Here is a 19,570-nt window from a genome sequence, read left to right as displayed (position 1 = left end):
GTAAACTGTTGCAGTAAATTGCATCAACACCTGTTCAAACTCCAGATGTCTCCTGTAATTTCCACACACACCTCAGTAAAGGTGCCCAGTACCCACACAAAGAAACAGATTGTTGCCTTCCAGCTTTGCAGAGAAGGCAGACATTTGCCCCATGACTTTGACCAGATCAAATACAGGGATCAAAAAGGAAAAACTTGACACGCCAGCGTAGCGACTTTAATAGTTCTGTAGAGTGAAGTCAGCAGGAAAGTATTTTGTCCCTTCTAAACCTGTTCCCGACTAATCATTTCAGGCGAGAACTTTCTGTAGTTGAAGGAAATTTTCCGGTATTCCAGGTCTGTCATGCTCATTGGAAAAATAAACGGCAAGGGGCACTATATGGTATAGACAAACCACATGTAACCGAACAGACTACACATGAACAGAGAAACAGATATCCATATGGCAGTTAATTTGCAATTCAGTAAGTTTTTATATGTGTGGTACGCGGTCATGCCAAACCTTATGGGCAATCAGCTGCTTGGTCTACCAATTTGATTTACATGCCAGAAGCAGTGTTGTCAATAACGGTGTTAGAGTATAACAGCGTTTTTTACAGCATTATTTTTTTGAGTAGTAAGTTATATAATGAATTACTTTTCCCATCTTTGCAATGTTACCGTTACTGAGAATGTGAAAGTACAACCCCCCCCCCCCCCAGATTGGCTGGGGGGGGGGGGGGGGGTGTATACTATTACACACTTATACAGGAGATTTTTTTTTTTTTAAATGTAATAAAATGTAGAACATGAAAATGAAGGTCAGTTACTTTGCTGAGTAACTAATTACTTTCACAATGAGGTAACTGAGTTACTAACTCAATTACTTTTTGAGAGGCTTAATTTGTAATTGTAACTAATTACAGTACCTTTTTTAAAGTAAGATTGACACCACTGGCTAGAAATACAGCGATACCTCGACATACATCACTTCTACACACGTTCTTTTCAACATCCGACGTAAAATTTGACTCGCCATTTGTTTCCATATCAGACAACATGCTCGAAATATGACGATTTATGACAGCGCCGCAGTTTCTTTGTTTTCCCGCAAAACAGACACACGGTGTTTTTTCTTGTGAGAGAAATCAGCATGGGTTCGAAGAAGCTTAGTGCAGGTGGTATAAAAAGGAAAAAGGTGACGCTTCCCATTGAAATGAAGATGGAAATGACAGAAAAATATAAGCGTGGCGTGCGCCAACCTCCGTTCGCCAGTCTTTATAAGTTAAGGTGACAATTATTATGGTAACATCGCCAAAGAAATCGCCAGCTTCGCAACACAAAACGCCTACTGTCGGCCGCAGTTGAGCAATAACAACAGGACATTAAAAGAAAAAGTAAAATCGGCCGGGGTGGGGTGGGGTGGAGTTGGGGTGGGGGCCGGGGGGTGCATGCGGCAGCCATGGTTCCCTCCCAGGTCCGCCCGCCCGGAGCCGTGTCTCCCTGTACCGGGTGCCGGGGAGGTGCCCTCTGGTGTCATGCCGCGCGCCCCTCATGGCCCGGGGGTGGGTTGTGGGGGGCGCGCTTCCGTCCCCTTGGTCTGCTTCCGGCCCTGTCCGCCTCCCTGGGCCGCGGTGGCCGCTGCTGCCCCCCGGCCGGCGGGGTCGTTGGCGGGGCCTCTTGGGGCCCGCGGGGCCTTGGGTGAGGCTTGCTGTCCCTTGCCGGTGGGGTGGACCTCCCCTGGTCGCCGGCGCTTGGTGTGGCGCCTGCTCGGAGTGCGGGGTGGGTGCTCGGTGGGTGGGAGGGGGGTGGGCGGTCGCGGAGGCGCCGTGGGTGGTCTGGGGCGGAGATTGATCGGGGCCCTGACGCCTCTTCCGCCCTGCGGCCGGTGGTTCTGGTGGACGGGGCCACGCCCGTGGGAGCCTGCCTCTTAACTCACACACTTCTCATTTCGGCACTGTAAATATTTTTCACCCTGGCACTTACATGCTCATACATTTCTCCGGGGAGAGTTGGGACGGGGCTTTACAGTCCCGGCCCGGCTCCCCCCTGTTTTTAATGCACCACACACCAAGGTTGTGGGATGGTTGGGACCTGTTGGGGGTGGGGGCACCTCACGGCTGCCTCCTCACCACAGGCCCCGCCATCTCTGCACCTTTTTTAAATGCACCACACACCACAGGAGGGCTCTGGCAAAGGGCGGTGGGACGGGCGGCTGGGCAGAAGCTCCATGCTGCGGTCCCACTGCCCCAAGCCAAGCTCTCCTATTTTAATGCATACATTGCACTACCCTCCCCTCACACCCCCATCACGGTGCTGGGTGATGGCTGCCAGTCGGGAGCCTGGCAGCCACAGTAATAGGGTGGTAGGTGGGTCCCACACTTTTTCTATATGGCGTGGCACCTGGGGTGTGGCCTCCCCTCTGCCTCGGCTGCCGGCCTCGGGAGTAGGTTGGGGGGGTCGGGTCTCCGATCTTGCATCGCCCCGTGGCAGTTCCTGGGCGTTCTCCTGCCTCCGCCTTCCCCTCTCTTCTCTGGCTGGGCATCCGCCCTGCGCTCCGTCACGGGTCGCTGGCTGGGCGCCGGTGTATCGGCGGGGTGTCGCCTGCACCGGCGGGGGACCCTGCCTTGCCTGGGGCTTGGTGGGCCGCTGGGGGTCCCGTGGCGTGTCGTGCCGGTTGGGGGGGCTGCGGCTGTGGCTCGTGGCCCGGGTGGGCGGGTGGGGGTGGGTGTAGGCGTGGGGTTGGTGATGCGTCCCCTCCTGCCATCCCTGAAGGCCGGTTGATGGGTGCGCGGGTGGCCCGGGGGACCACCCTGGGTCCCGGGGGGGGGGACGATGGCTCCTTTGCTGGGCTGCGGGAGGAGGGATGGGCTGCGCATGGCCCCCCGCCCCCGCGCCCGCCCTCCCTCCCCGGGCTGGCTGGGTGGGGGCCGTGGCCCTGGGTTGGCGCCCGCGCGGCTTCTCCGCCCGTCTGCGTGGCTATCGCGCACCCGGTGGGGCCTGCGTGCTGCTGGATGTGGTAGGGCATGCTCTGGTTGGGGGTCCCGGTGCCGGGATTGGCGATGCGGCGGCGTAGGGTTGGTCGCCAACGGGCTTACACTCATAAGAGATTCACACGATTACTGGGTTCTAGATCACAGAACTGATTTGTGTACACTCTACCCCTTTCAATCACTTAGCTTATAGACACCCCCACCCCCATTCTCCTCTTTCACTGGCCAATAGGCCCCCACATGGTGTAAACCGGAAATACATCTCGCTGACGATAGCACCAGCATATTAGTAACTAGTTTAGATGTTCAATGTATTTCTAGTTGTTGTTTGTGTATGTGTTTCTTTTCCTTCTTCTCTTGTATTTCTTTTCTTCTGTCCCCCCATAATCCCTTCCTGTTCGCTGCTTTGTCATAATAAAAAGGTATTTTGAATGATCACAATGGGAGTATGTCAGACTCTCAATGTGAAACATTAAAACTGTTCAGAATCCGGGCACTTAGACTTCCATTCTCTGTGTCAAACAGCTGAACAGGACAGGTTTAAAAAAAAAAAAAAAAAAAAAGAAAAAGTAAAATCACTACCGCACTCTATCTCACTGTCACGTCAGCCACGTGGTGCTTTCAGGTACAGCACGCGAAACACATCCACCACCGATTCGTTACGTTATTGCAGGAATTAATATTATTATTATATTATTATTATGATTTCTATTTATAATTTATTTGTTTAGCAATGTATCATTGCTATTTGTAATGTACCAGCAGTATTTATGAAGGATTTAGTGTAGGTTTTCGGGCTTTGGAACGAATTAATGGAATTATAATGTATTCTTATGGGAAAATCCTGCTCAACATACAACCATTTCGACTAGCAAACAAGGTCCTGGAGCAAGTTAACTTCTTATATAGAGGTACCACTGTACTTGTATTCTTATCATAAATATGGAAAAATCTGGGACTTTGACTGTAGTGTCCCTGTGATGTTGAAGTCATTCAGCAGGAAGAATTTGTGACCATTCCAAAGAATAATTATGTTGAATTTGGTAGACGCTCAAAAATATCATTGTATTAAGTTTCAACACTTGTATTTGTTACATTTTTAACTGGGTTTGACCATCCTGGACTTAACCAATGCCTAAACCAACTCAGAATATACCTTTCGCTCTGCTGGCGGCATTCTCATCAGGTAGCTGGAAAGGAAAAAACTCCCTCTAAATCAAATCCATTCGCATTTATGCAACTGAAAAAATGGTCATCTCATGTTTCGTCTGCTCTAAATTTTATTATGAAGTTAAAGGAAAAGCCAAGTAGAGCAATGATATGCATGACTACTGGTAGAGTTGCATTTTCTCCATTCAGTCAGAATGCTTTCTTTGAAACATTTTCCAGTCATTTAATTACTTCCATAAACTTGGGTATATTCCATATGACCTTGGACTGAGAGTCATAACCGACTGTTTTTATCTCCCGGGGTTTAACAGTCCCTTTGTTAAGTCAGCAAATTTTATCTAGATTTTGAAACTGTTTAAATCTTCTGCTTCCTACATTCCAACCTGATATAGTCACTAGAAAGCCAAAATGAAATCATTGTATTTTGTCGACGCAAAAAGTTGTTGACCTATTTTGTTATGGAAAAGTTGAGTCGGGAGTGATGTAGAACCTAGAAAAATATTGTTATTTTTAGGCATTTCATCATTTCGAGTCCCTGAGAGCCTCCAAGTAATTCCTCATCCCCGTTACGATCAGTAGCTTTAATTCATGTCACCAATGACATGTAAACCACAGACGCTGACATAAGTGCTTTTCAAAGTCTAATGTGACTTTTTCCATGTGTCTTATTTCCTGTTGTTCTGTTTGATGTTTTATGAGACGTGTACCAAAATCTACTGATAGAAAACAAAAGTGTTCTATGGCTATGCATGTCATAGGTATTCCATCGCAATACTAAGATTATTTTTTACGTACCTAAGATAAAATTCCTTGTTTACCACTCCTTACTTGATTGCAGATGTTAGAAGCCATCAAGTTCAAGATCAAAAAGACAGAATTAATGGCTCATACGTAAAACACAGCAGCTGACATTTTAATTGGGTCAATTTACTCAGTTGCTACTCTTCCTTGTAACGGTATGGTAAATTGCGTTAATATTATGGGAACCTTTGAGATATTAATGATCAACATGCTAAAAAGAGTGATTGAGGTCATGTAAATATAATTATCAATGCACATTTTAATGATAGGAAACTAGATTTGCGACTACAGTATATTCTTATGATGAAGGCTTAAGCTTTTAAAGTTTAATGTAATGTCTCACAAAACTCCAAACGTACAAACCTGTGTTGTTCAATTAGACCCCTGATATGCAGCTAAAATGCACGACATGCTAATGATCTTATTAGCAGTGTCTATGTTTTTGCAACTGTCATTTTTTTTTTTTTTTTTTTTTGATTAACAAATGAATGTCATTTTTCAAATCTTTCAGAATCGTTTCATTTTTGAGGGTGCATTAGAGATCCTTAACGGAGGCCAGAATGCCCGCTTTGGTTCCTCACTTGCACCTGTCCCTGATTTAAATGGTGATGGCTTCAATGACCTGGTAGTAGGGGCTCCATTGGAAGATGATCACAAAGGGGCTATCTATGTTTTCTTCAGTCAGCAGAACAGAATACTGCGCAAATACAAGCAGGTAGGTTAGGTTGTAATATGACCTATATATTTGTCTTAACACTGACTCTGGTAAAATCCTCATATTTCCAAAACCACTACTTTCTAGGAAAAAAACTATTTCCACATCAAAGAAAACAAACCATTTTCAACAGTTTGGGTCGGTCGATAATTTGTAAAATTCAGGACTAAGTGTGTGGACTAAGCAGAAAACAAAAAAAACGTTGGATCTTAATTGAAAATTGCTGTCAGACAGAATTAGGTTTGATATGGATGAGAGAATATAAACCAGAAAGGAAAAAAGGGCACTTGCGAGAAATTAAAAAAAAAACAGCAATCCAAAACATCTAATATATTACACTAGAGTTGGTTGAATATTGCACAGTAGTAAATCGGAATGGCTGGACCAGGAAATAGCAGGGACCACCACCCGCACTTCCTTGCTCCGCATTAACCCTCCAAGAAACTTTAAATTTGTGTGTACCCCTAAGTGTCTAGAAAGAACATAATTGCAGTGTGTGGTGTGGGTTTGTGCTACGAGTGATTTACAATCACTGAAAAATCATATTACTATTTCCAATGGCTTTCATATTACTCTACTGACATTGGGCAAGAAGGAAAGTACACGAAGTAGTTGCTCGTAAACACCCATTGGAATCCAAAACAAACCAAATCAAAACACAGCCACTGTTCATAGAAAGGTGCAAGCCAAGATTTTAAGATAAAACCATTGGGCTGTAAGACAGACGTGCTAGCCATGTGTCTTACGTACCCTGTTGTGCCAGAAAATACAAAAAGAAAAAAATACAAGAGTAGTATGACTTTAATGCCAATGCCAAGTTGAGACTGTCGTACATACAGTATATATTTTGGCATACAGGTTTACCTGTCTGAAGTTGACATGTTTTCATTGAATTAATTATGTATAGTACTTAAAAATATTTCATAAGAAATGTAACTTCACTGTCATAGGGGTGAGAGGACTCCAAAATCTGAAGACTTTGTTGACAGTTCAGAAGAAACTCCAAGTGCAGAATGGAAAAGTAGAGGCAAGAGTTCATAGACATCAAAAAATAGATCAAACATCCAAGACAAACTAAACGTGGAATAGACTTGTACAAAAAATACTGGAAATGATAATCTGTAGATGTGTAAAGTTGTCTCTCCAAGCACATAAAAACTATAGTGCTATAAGATTTTATAAGAAGCCTCCACCTAGTGCAAAATAAATATTTAACGGATGTTTTCACTTTTTTCCCAATCAACATAGCAAGAGTATGTGGCTGCTTATCATCTTAGTGGTGTTTTGTTTACTGTGTCAGCACATGCTATATGACATGAGCTTAAATATATAGCTAATGCTTTTGACAGCCAGTTTGTATGTTCAGTCATTTTCAATCACTGCTAAGCCTGAACTATGAGTGTTGGTGGAATTTTTCTAATGGATTTATCTTTAACACCAGCTTGACATAAATTAAAGAGGTTTGACTAAACATGTTTGCAGCCACCACACCGTCGAGCTGCTCATTGAGGTGTGTGACAGGTGTAACTGATGGGAAGATCTCTGTATGAAAGATGAGTGGCAAATAAATACAAGCTCTTCTGCTAGGGCTCAGCAGCACCATTCCTGTTTGCCTGTGTGAAAGGGTTTTAATCGAAGTTTGCATAAATCACAAGCACATGGTACAAGCATAACTCACAAAGAAAAAAATAAACAAATTCAACCATAATTAAATGAAGTCCGACACAAAATGCCATTCCAGATGGGACTGTGACAATACAAGTATTATTTGCAAAATTGTTTGGTATCGTGGTTCTGTCTAAAAACCCACAATGTTTACTGAAATTACTTGAAACTGACAATAGTGGAATTTGCCAAAATGCATACTGACAAGCCACAAGGCTTCTGGGGTGTCCTTTGGATAAATGTGGAGTGGTGTGTACCCTTACTTTTGTCTCACCTGACATCAATATTACTCTTTAAATAACTTAGTTGGGCCCCTAATTTAAAACTAATTGTGTTAGTTTCATTGTAAATTTGATCATTTTCTTTAGATTTCTATTTACCATTATTTTTGTTACTTTAATAAAGGGCACTGACATTTTTGAACATGTGTTAAACTGAGGAAATCATTGCGCAACATAATGGCTCTCCTATTGTATGTGTAATTGTTTTTCCTTCTACTTCTTAGAGGATAGCAGCAGCAGACTTGGCAATTGGCCTACAGTACTTTGGCCGCAGTATCCACGGAATGATGGATATGAATGATGATGGTTTAGTGGACCTGGCAGTAGGATCCCTTGGTGCGGCTGTTCTCCTCTGGTTAGTGTTTCATCTACATCTTTTAAAAATGTTCAGAATACTGTAGAAGGTATGACTTCACATTGTTATGCTTCCACTATTCAACACTTCTTTTGAAAAAGATATCATCTTGAAAGCAAAAAATTCACACATTCATAGAGCCTTGATGCCATCGACCAGGGGTCTCCAAACTATTCCACATAGTGGGTGCAGGATTTCATTCCAATAAAACAAGACACCTTTTCACCAATATGGTGGCTTACAAATGTAATCAGTTAATTGCAATCAGGTGCCGCTTGTTTTAGCAGAAACCTCAGAGGTGTCATTAGGTTTTAAGAACGGGGGTGCTTAGCCCACAGGAGATGACCAGGATATTATTCTTAATACAGTAGAACAACAGGAAAAATGGTTACAATTGCAAGTTACTTGGTAGATGGAAGCATCAAAGAATATCGTCTGTTTTGTAGGGCGGCAAATCGGTCTATCACTCTGCTCTGACTCCTACAGGTCAATAAAGCTAGTGGAGTGATTGTTATTAGTATATTATTCTGACTATCCACTTACGATAATCATATGTGAATGAGCTCAGCTCTTGTACTCATCTATGTGTAAAGTGAGAAACACAGCTTATGCTCCAGAAGGAAGTCACCCCAAAGATAGAGGTAAAAAGAGTGCACACTTAACTCTACTAGGACCTTCACAATAAGGGTGGGAACCTCTAGGTACCTCACAATACGATACAATTTGCGATACAAATGATACTGTTGATCTCACCATATGGCGAAAAAAAGATTATCCATACATTGGTCAGGAAATCATTCAATAAAACAACTAATAAACAGAAAAAGAAGTTATCTTCGTTCTTCTGCTATACGTTTATCAATAGTAGACGTCAAATCCATATGAACTGTGGGGTGACAGCAAATGAACCCCTCCCACTTCAAACGGGCCCCTCCCACCTTTATGGCCGTCAGCGGCAGCCAACGAGGTAATTTTAAGCCACTTCAGGTCATTACCTTGTTGATTTTCAATCACTTCCTGTTGATTTTGGGGCATTTCAGGGTCACTTCCTGTTGATTTTGGGGCATTTTATGGGTCACTTCCGGTTCTGTACTCCAAAATCAACGGGGAATGAACAGGCAGTGACTCAGATTCAACAGTAAGTGACCAGCAAATGCCCTAAAATGAACAGGACGTGACCTGTAAATACCCCGAAATTTGAAAAGAATGACTTTGAATGCTCTGGTTTTAAATGAACTAATGTTCATTCGCCTTCCCGGTCTTAATAGATTGGGTGTCGAGTGCAGTCAATAGCAGCCATAGAGTTAACTTAGGCACTATCATGGCGGAAGATTTTGGTAACAAATTGTTGGTTCCTTGTAACCCTCAGGGGGGCCTGTTTTTTTTTTTTTTTATTTTAGAAGGGCTTAAGAATATTTTGGGGGGGGGGGCTCCCCTAAAATAAGCCTAACAACACCACAGAGAAACCTCATTAGTTAAAGTGTCTGTGCTCGATCGGTAGGAACAAAAACTAAGAACCACAGCGGCCCTTGAGGTCCGGTCTGTAGACCCCTGCCATGGACTCTTCAGGGATCCACTTTCAGAGGCTGTCCAGCTGCTCTCGAGTAAAAAAAAAATCATCGTCTTGTTTGCACAATGTTGCCTGTTTGGGAATTTAGCAGAAAGCTCCGAACCAAACTGGGGCATTCACGTAATTTCCTTGAAGATATGTCCTCCTGATTGTCAATTTAATGGCAAACCAGTTCCATATGGGACAGAGAGAGTCCACTGTTTAGTTCCAACCAATGAAGAGAACACCTTTTCACCAGTCTAATCTCCTACAAGTATAATCAGTTGATTTTAGTCTGCTGCTGCTTGTTTCAGCAGAAAATTCATTGGTTTAATCTAGGGAACTTTTGGCCCTTTGTGGAATTGGTTTGACACCCCTGGTCTACAAGATGCACCATTAAAAGTAGGTCCGTGCAGATGATCGAACACACGATTTGTGAGTTTGATCAGGGCACAGGCTGACATATTATGGATTCGAAACCCTGTGAATCCTCCTAAACAAACAAACAAAAAAAGAACATATTATTGCCATTATTGTGGTTTTTAAGTGTGACAACTAATCCGGTCCGTATGAGTTGTTCAGGATGTCAGGGTTCTGCGGTCATTTATTGTGAGTTCCTCACACCCACAGGAGCACAAAATGCCTCTTTCCAAATGCACCTGCTTGATCGTACCCAACAAATTGGCAACACTTGGTCGAAAATACCTCATGCAGTAGTCTACGCAGTCATTACAGTCCTGTTCTTAATACTAATTGCCCTCCCAGAAAGGCTTTCTTGTTTAGTCGCTAATCTAAACTAAATGGTACAAGGAGCATAGGTTTATTTTTTAACCTATACTGATATATCTAAAAAATTTTGTTTTCATAAGATTTGACAATATTTATTCTGAACTGATGATGTGCATGGTGCATTAGTGTGCTGTTGTGTTGCAATTTTCTTGATGGATTTAAAAAAGTTGGTGATGTCATAGTGGCTGTCTTGGGGATAGATTAAGTCATTTACTGTTAAGTCTTCATAGAATACCCTGCTACCAATTACACAGCCACCAAAGCAACCATCCATTACCATGAACATTATTGTTGTAGTGTGTAAAGAAAGATTGCACCGTGAAAGACAACCAAGTTCACTTGATGTGTGATATTTACACGGTTGTTAAAAAAAAAAAAAAAAATATATATATATATATATATGTATATATGTGTATATATATATATATATATATTTTTTATTTTATTTTATTTTTTTTTTTTTTTTTATGCAAAATAAGATACTTATAACTAATTTAACCCTTTTTGAGATAGTGGTCATTAGAGTGGATAGCGATTTACTTACTTGAGACCTTTAACCTTTTGCAGGGCAAGTGACTTTTCGGTTGTAAAAATAATAATTAAAACATTTTAAATATTAGTATTATGTTATTATAAATAATGATTGTTTTTTATTTTGAATTTTTTTTTAGATAATTTTATATACATTTTAAATTAATACAATGATGACAAATGGCATATTAATTCAGATCAAATGAATAAAAAAAAGGAATATACTCTGGTTATAGCCCCAAGTAGCAAACTAAAGTAGTTTTTTTTTTTTTTTTTAATAGTATTTCAGTCTTTTCACTAGGGAGTAAATGAACAAACATTCACTTGCCCTTCACAGTCAAAATGGATTGGACATCTAGCACAGTCTATGGCAGCCAATGAGCAGGGATGGGTAGAGTAGCCAAACATTTTACTCAAGTAGGAGTAGCGTTACTTCTAAATAATATCACTCAAGTCAAATTAAAAGTAGTCATCCAGAAATGTACTCAAGTACAAGTAAAAAAGTATTAGTTGGAAAGAATACTCAAGTAACGAGTAACACTGTGAGTAACTGCGTAAACTGTCTGATTTTTTTTAATGGTTTAATTTCTTTCTCAGCACAACTTCATCAATATGAACTGTTATTATACTGTACTTAATCTATTACATGACCATATTAGGCCCAAAAGATGATACAAAAATCATCGCATTCCGACCAGAACAACACTATAAAACATCACCTGTTCAATGAGCATGAGTGCCCTCTATTAGAAAAAAAAAACATTATTACCTGTGATTGGTATAATGGAGTCATGTGGTTATTGTTGTGATGTCTAATTGGTGAAACTGAGACCACTTACACTGTCGGCATCTCTGGCAAAAATAAAGTCAATATGTAGAATAAAGAGGAAAAATGTGACGCCTCTAGTGTAGCCCAAAGTAGTAGTGTTTCTTCTTCATACTGTAAATCTATTCAAGTAAAAGTAAAAAGTATTATATGGTAAAACTACTCTAAGAAGTACATTTTCCCAAAAAGTTACTCAAGTAAATTTAACCGAGCAAATGTAATGCGTTACTACCCACCTCTGCCAAAAGTTAAATAAGTTCCCTATGAGAAGGAAAAAAAATAATTAGTGCCATAAAGGTTAAAGCATTTTTTTAAAGATACCAACCATAGTTTTTCTGGAAGCATTCAGTCATTATTACTTTTTCATATTGTCTGTATGTGTTCACAGGTCAAAGAGTGTTGTCCGCATTTATACCAGTGTCAGGTTTGAGCCCAGTAAGATAAACATCTTTGTGAAAGACTGTCAGAGGGGTGGCAAAGACGTGACCTGCATGTCAGCCATTGTTTGCTTCAACATCACAGCTAGGACAGCCATTTCTGCCACAGAGGAAATTGGTAAGCTAGCACAAATAATCAACCGCAGACAAAGCGTTTTAGTAAAACAATGTTCTATCATTCTTATTATTTCACTTAAAATTGCGGTCCATCATCAAATAACACACCGCTTCTGCGCAAAAAAAAAAAAATGCTGACAAGTGTTCGGTCGTCACCCTGCAATAGTTTGGTGGTCAGCTGTTTTTTTGCTACTTGATGAAACATGACAGGAAGAAACATGGTTGGTTTGAAGCGGAAAAGGCCATAAAACCCGTACAATATATCCTTTATGTCCTGTGAGGTGAATCTGCTTTTTCAGGGTGTGCTTTCCTGTACAGTGTCTCCTTGTTGCAAGTGACATAAAAAAGTACCTTCACTACTAATCTGTCTGCTGTTTCTCAAATCTACTGACGCTGCATTTAAAACTGATGAAGCACATGGTTGTATCCAATGTTTTTTAGAGTGTGAAGATTGGTACCATGGTATCTGGAAGCGGATCTGTTTTGCTCAATTGTAAACTGATGTTTCAATCTGTCAGACCGTTGATGGGTGGCCACCTACACATGTTCTAAGCTTCTTTCCGTAAAGTTTATTTAAAGAGATATAGTCTCAAATTCCTGTTTCTCTGTGGAAAAAGGGTGAGGACGTTGAAGTTGAGGTGGGGCATGTTCTTAGTTAACCTCTTTACCCATACATCTTCATCAAATATGTGAAAAACAAAGTAAAACCAAAACAGATGGAGTTATCTTGTCTTCTAGTCGCATACAGTGAAACATACTCTTTTAATTTTCTGCTCATTGTTATGTCTAGCTAGTAATGCTCGACAGATGTGACTCTTTAGTTGTATAGTAAACTATAGTGGTGATTTTTTTTTTTGGTTTGTTTTTGCACATTTGTATTAGTATTTCATTGTGATGTTGTATACAAAGTGTCTTAATCTCCCTACCAGTCCTAAACAGCATTGCTAATGGCAAATGCTTGAAAACTCAATGTTTGCGTACCTCCTTTCATTTTTTGGGTCATGCCTAGTTTCAGCATTAGGAGCAGTCACTTTTTCCATTCACAAAGTAAATTTAGAACGATACGTGGAAATTGTCTAAAACAATGTGGCTTGGAAAGGACTCCATTCTTAAGTTCAGGATTTGCATTCTTATATAAATTGTCCTCAGTCATCTCATGTTAAGCTAAAATTGCAGTGGACCACCACAGTGATGTCAGTTGGCTTTGCCGCAGTCTGACCATTTTTAAGATTTTGGGTCAACAAATGGGAGCTTGTCAAACGCAGAGACATTTTTACCACTCTTGCAAAACTGAGGATTAGCATTTATTTTGTAAAGTTGCACTTTGGTTTCGCAAGTGAAGGTTTTGGCATATCATCAGAAGAAGCAGTTTAATATGTTTGCGCAAATGTGCTTGTTCCTGTTCTTGTGAAGGGTAACATGCCAATTTTCCAGAATTTGTGAGCAATGTTTGTATTGTTTCGCAAGTCATATCAGACTTCTGTCTATTAAGTTAGTATTTGTCTTGTACCATTGCAATAAAGTTAGAATTTTGACATTCAATAGACAAATTTATGACATTTTTCAGAAATGTTACATGAATAATTTAACTTTTCTTTTCTTTATTATTTGTTTTTAATACAATTTTTGGCAAAATATTTTTGTGCAGCCTTCGTAATTCTTCACCTAAATTTCTCTTATGACCCATTAGGGATTAAATATAATGTCTCTATTGTGGAGCGACGTTTCAATCCTCGAGCCATACTGGACAACCCGAGCAAGTCCCAGCCTCAAAACCTTACCCTTCGTCCTGGCGATGAAATCTGTGAACACATTTACTTCCATGTCATGGTAAGGCCAAATTATCGCAAGTTCAAAATGTAAGATGTTAGTATGATACCAATGCAGTGCTTCGTCATTTAAAGGTGCACAATGTCAGATTTGTACTTCAATTATTCATGAAATGGCCACAATATTTCAATAGACATTAAAGTAATGTTTTTTTGGGAAATACTTCTGAAACGGATATAGATGGTTAAGCGGAGGTTTTCCCATTTTAAAAGACGATTTACGTGTCACAAATTTGTTCTCGTTTTGCTTCCGTGTTCATCATCAGCCAATCATGAGATCAGCTACAGTCTTCGTCTTGGTGGCCAGTGGCCACAGCTCTGTAGGCCCCGTAACCTAAGGCTGCGCCAACTTTGACAAACAGTCTTAAATATGTTTACCACTCTCAAAGGATTCAAGACAACAGGAGAAGCAAAACAAGGATATACATTCATTTGGCGTGGTTGTGCTATGTTATTTAGCATGTGGATCCATTGACCAGGGCGAAGATAAAGTCTTTATGTCTACATATATTCAGCTGGTGATGGAAATTAAAATGGATGGAGACATTAAATAATTATGTATTTCTTTTCCATTGTGCTTATGCATTAAGAAAACATAACATGACATAAACTAACATGCACTTTGTATCACTGCTCTTTTAATCGTCATTACTAAAAGTTGGCATTATTACATTGAAAACATATTGAATTAAAATAAAAAATAAGATATACCTTCTGCAGAAAACTCATCGCTTGCCAATTAAAGTTCTTTTCCTGCAGGTTCTCCTATGTGAAGCGGTATTCTGGTAACCCGAAGCGGGAGAGCAATTTGTACAAGTCAATATTTTGATCTGGTTAGAGTACCATTTTTGGCCATCAATCCTACATTGTGCACCTTTAAAAGTTAAAGCTTTATTGTGAGTGTGACAAATGATAGTATTGCACTTGTTTGATCATTTAAACTAGGCAAATACGCAAAACATATATCCTCCCCAGCTGGTAAGAAAAAAGTTTTGTACAACAACAATTTAGCAAGACACACTAAATACATCAGATAGTTAAATAACTTATGCTCAAAGGTAAAGAAAACACAGAGTATAAATTTCCTTTGAAAGAAAAAAAAAAAAAAAACGAACACAAATTTCTACGATATTTGATATATCAGGTCACAATGGACAAAGTTTTTTTTCCCCTATTGAATTATGTGGAGGACTTAAAAACCCTTGTATTAAATTTCATATGTTGGTCCCTATAGGGTTAACCCTATAGTCCCCGAGTTCGGAGGTTGACCATAGATTGTGCAAGTCTGCAAAACCCCACACGGTCCATAAACAAAATTGCCGTACAACCAGCTGGTGTTCTGAATGAAGGAGGTGACGCTTTTTCAAGAAGTTAACATAAAAGAGCTCTGTGAGCTGTTTTTAGGGTTTAAACATAGCTTTAACTCCATTAATTCTATCCAACATACTGTATATTTTAATTATACATTTAAACATTTCCAAATGCTTTGGCTTCACAGTATATACAGTATATACTGTGTATATATATATGTATATATATATATATATATATATATATATATATATATATATATATATATATATATATATATACATATTTGTATGTATATTTTATTTTATTTTATTTTTTACATGCTTCCTTTTGGAAACAGTAAATATTCATTCCCATCACCTGTACCTTACATGATGTACAATGTGGATCAAGAGTAGCTATTATGGAAAACAAAAAACAAACAAAGAAAAACAACAACATAATGACAAATCTTTCTTATTTGTCAATATTAATGATAAATTGTAATGTTTAGTTCCTTGCCTACAATCCGACTATTTGGACGTATCAAGTTTTCCCAAACACTGCACATATTGCCTGGTGAGAGTGATTTGTTGTCATACAAAAATGTTGGCAGATGGCATACCATTTGCTCTGTAAGCTATATGGAAATTTAAATATTATGATCTGTCATGTGTAGGAGACGACTGACTATGCGAGGCCCATCGTGTTTGCTGTACAAGTCGGACTGCAAGATTCAGACAGTGGACCAGTTCTAGATGAAAGCTGGCCAACTTTGTCAAGAACTGAGGTGAAAGCTAAACACTAGTCATACAAAATGTTTAAAATTGTATATTTTGTTTCATTATTTATTTATTCATTTTAATTAACATTAACATTTCTGCTTAGTTGCCTTTCTGGAACGGCTGTGATGAGGATGACCGGTGTATGCCAGACCTATCATTGCATAGTATGACAGACCTGATGACACAAAAGTAAGTAGATATAAATGAGAGAAATGCATACATATTAAGTAGGAGGAAAGTATGATTTGATACAGCAATGATATTTAAAATTTGCTCAGTTGCAGATAAATGATTGGTTTCTGAAATTTTTAAGAATGACAAACAGATACGGCCAAGCCAACAGATAAATCATTTCATATTCAATAGTACATAGGGTTTAAGCTTTGGGTTGCCAAGTGACAGCTTTCGAAGTTTGATATAAGAATATACAGTGGTACCTCGACATACGATCGCTTCGACGCACGATCTTTCGACATCCGACATAAAATTTGACCAGCCATTTGTTTCGACATCCGACGACAAGTTCGAAATACGACGATTTACGGCAGCGTCGTAATTCAATTGCTGTCTCACAAGGCGGCAGTACGGCAGGTTTTCTTTTGAAAAAAAAAATCAACATGGGTCCCAAAACGATTGCTACAAGTGAGGGGAAAAGGAAAAAGGAGATGCTTACAATTGAAATTAAGAAAGAGATGATTGAAAAATATGAGCGTGGTGCACGCATTAGTGAGTTGGCTCGACAATACGGCCGGAATATGTCAACAATCTCGCCGGTCATTAAGCAGACGGAAGCTACAAAGATGGTTAAATCATCCAGGGGGACTACTATCCTGTCGAAACATCGTGGCGTTATTTTGGAGGAGATGGACGCCTTTTACTCATTGGATTAAGGATTAAGAGTTCGCTGGTGATTTAGTCACTGAAGCAATAATATGTCAGAAAGCTTGCACTATATATCATGACTCAAAGACCGCCCCTGAGGGGAACGTGGAAGGGGGAGCCATCCTTTAATTTTTTTTAATTTGTTTTTTTTCCATACTAATTTTTGCTTTACAATGTGTCTAATTTAATGCATTGGTTAAATTAGAACACGGCTCGCAGTATCCTCCTTCCTGCAACACGCGCTGTCTCCTCCGTCTCCGTTCGCCACTCTAAGTTAAGATGACAATCAAAATGATTTTTTTTTTTTTTTTAATTACTGATTGTTATTATTATTATGATTATTATTTTTATAATTTTTATTCATTTATTTATATGTGTTTTGCTCTGTGTAATTGCTATTTGTAATAGTACCAGCAGTATTCATGAAGGATTAGTGTAGGTTTTTAGGCTGTGGAACGAAGTAATTGAATTACAATGTAGTATTCCTATGGGAAAATCCTGCTCGACGTACGACCATTTCGACTTACAAATTAAGGTCCTGGAACTAATTAACTTCGTATGTAAAGGTACCAATGTACTGTATTTAGAGACTGGAGAGGATTGTAGAGACCTTTATTTCTAAGTCGGCATACTTCCAATGTTCAGAATCATATAATGCCCCCACCCACCTCAATATATACAGTACATACAGTACACCGATAGATACTATGAACATATGATTTAGTTAGAGTATCATTTCCATTTTGTTTTCCAACTTCCCTGTCTCCTAGGCAGTTCTGTTTACAGGCAGTTCAGTCTCGGGGTGCTTTCTGCCGTCATCTACATGAAGGTGGTTCGGAGGGATCGCTTCGGGTTCTTGAAGCAAACAGGAGAAGGCTGGTTGTTGATGTCCGACTAGAGAACAAAGGAGAAAATGCTTATAATGCTCGCCTTAATATCAGCTACTCCCCAAATCTGCGTTTCTCAAGCCTCATATTGAAGGTTTGTGCTCATCATGAAAGTCTAGTGCTTTTGTGACGAAAGAAGCTAACACATTGCAAGAGGTCTAACTGTGTTCGTATTGATCCTAGGACAACGCCGATATCAAAATTGATTGTTACCTTGAGGACAAGCTGAAATATGAGAAAATCTGCAATGTCAGTGCTCCATTTATGAAGTCCAAAGCACAGGTATTTTTCTCAATATATATCATTTGGACAACAAGCTCTTCTCTTCAACATAATAGCAGTCCATATAGCGCTGTTTTTTTTTTTTTTTTTTTTTTTTTTTTTGTATGAATAAACTACCATAATAAAAACTCGCAAAACAATTGGTCAATATTTCTTCAAATGATCTGACGAAATAGTAACTAAAAGTACATTATTTTCAGTCGTAAGAATAATAGTAGTGTTTATTCAGACGCCAAATTTAACATATCAAACATTGCATTGTGCTACAATTCAAGTTCAAGCCCTTGACATTGTAAATTGTGACAAAGAGAACCAAAACCACAGACAAAACTAAAAGATATAATTTATGTCCTTTGACATCAGTGAAACTGTTGCCGCTTAATCACGTCTGTTAATAAACAGAAAACACACAAATTATGCTCATAGTAGCATTTTAAATTAATTGATGACTGGTCGCTGTTTAGCTGACATCGGAATAACATTTGTAACCATCAGCATAAAAAACAATAATGTGAACCACTCCAGCAACAATGCAGCAAAATATAAAAATAAATGTATTCAAATGATGCATGACCTTGCATATAATCCATTAGGAATACTTAGAATGTACATATTGGGAATTTGATGTTATACGTCATGTGTCCATGTGTACGGTATATAGGTACTGTATATCAATATAGTACGGACCACTTTTTAACTTGGTAGCACGTTTTACTCTTTAAAAACGGATATTTGTTTTTAAAGGTTTTTTTAAACAAAAGCTTCAGGAGAAATGCAAAAAGTGATTTGTGCTGGTCAAAACTGAAAGTCATTACTGATATTTTTATTCCCATGTTTATTATTTTGTGCCAAAGACATATGATCAGTGGCTCACAGAAGAAAAAAAACAGGAACAACTTATGACTTGCTTTATGTAACTTTCTGGGAAACAGGCCATAGTATATGTCTGTCATATTGCCATCATTGTGCATACATCTGCATAGGAGTCAGACTGACTTTAAGAACTCAAATGTACCGTCCGTGACAATGATATGTCCTATACGACCTGCTATAACATAACATTCTTGCACATCTAACTCAATGAAACCTTTTTTTTTAAACCTTTCTCTCATCTATAGCCTCCAGGTGAAAACGAATTAAATGTACTCTGTCATCTGTTTCTTATTTCCACAATCATTTTTTGTTTTTCCCTACTCTTTCCGAAGCTTAATGTCTGTGATATATTTATGTGGCACTGTTCTCTCTAGTGCACTTTTCAGCACGGTGTCGGGTTTCACTTTCAAGAAGGCGATGTTTGAATTAGCTTAGATAAGGATGACACTGATGGTACTTTAAATGGAGCAATTAAATTGGTATTAAACCGAAAGCAGATTACGTATAAGCCATTTTACCCCACTGATGTCTGTGC

General features: G+C 39.4%; 1 protein-coding gene across 2 annotated transcripts in view; it reads left to right on the top strand.

The window, feature by feature from the left end:
* Window positions 1-19,570, top strand: part of itga11a (integrin, alpha 11a) — a 106,607-nt gene that overhangs the window by 61,437 nt on the left and 25,600 nt on the right. For both annotated transcript variants that reach the window (XM_057849473.1, XM_057849464.1), the window contains exons 14-21: window positions 5,454-5,657; window positions 7,828-7,958; window positions 12,042-12,208; window positions 13,898-14,037; window positions 16,006-16,116; window positions 16,215-16,300; window positions 17,764-17,974; window positions 18,064-18,162. In XM_057849473.1, the coding sequence (XP_057705456.1) occupies window positions 5,454-5,657; window positions 7,828-7,958; window positions 12,042-12,208; window positions 13,898-14,037; window positions 16,006-16,116; window positions 16,215-16,300; window positions 17,764-17,974; window positions 18,064-18,162 (1,149 nt within the window). The remainder of the gene's footprint in view (window positions 1-5,453; window positions 5,658-7,827; window positions 7,959-12,041; window positions 12,209-13,897; window positions 14,038-16,005; window positions 16,117-16,214; window positions 16,301-17,763; window positions 17,975-18,063; window positions 18,163-19,570) is intronic.

The sequence above is a fragment of the Corythoichthys intestinalis genome, chromosome 1, assembly GCF_030265065.1.
Source record: "Corythoichthys intestinalis isolate RoL2023-P3 chromosome 1, ASM3026506v1, whole genome shotgun sequence".
NCBI lineage: Eukaryota > Metazoa > Chordata > Actinopteri > Syngnathiformes > Syngnathidae > Corythoichthys > Corythoichthys intestinalis.
The sequence above is the reverse complement of the archived record's forward strand: the minus strand, read 5'-3'. Positions and strand labels throughout refer to the sequence as shown.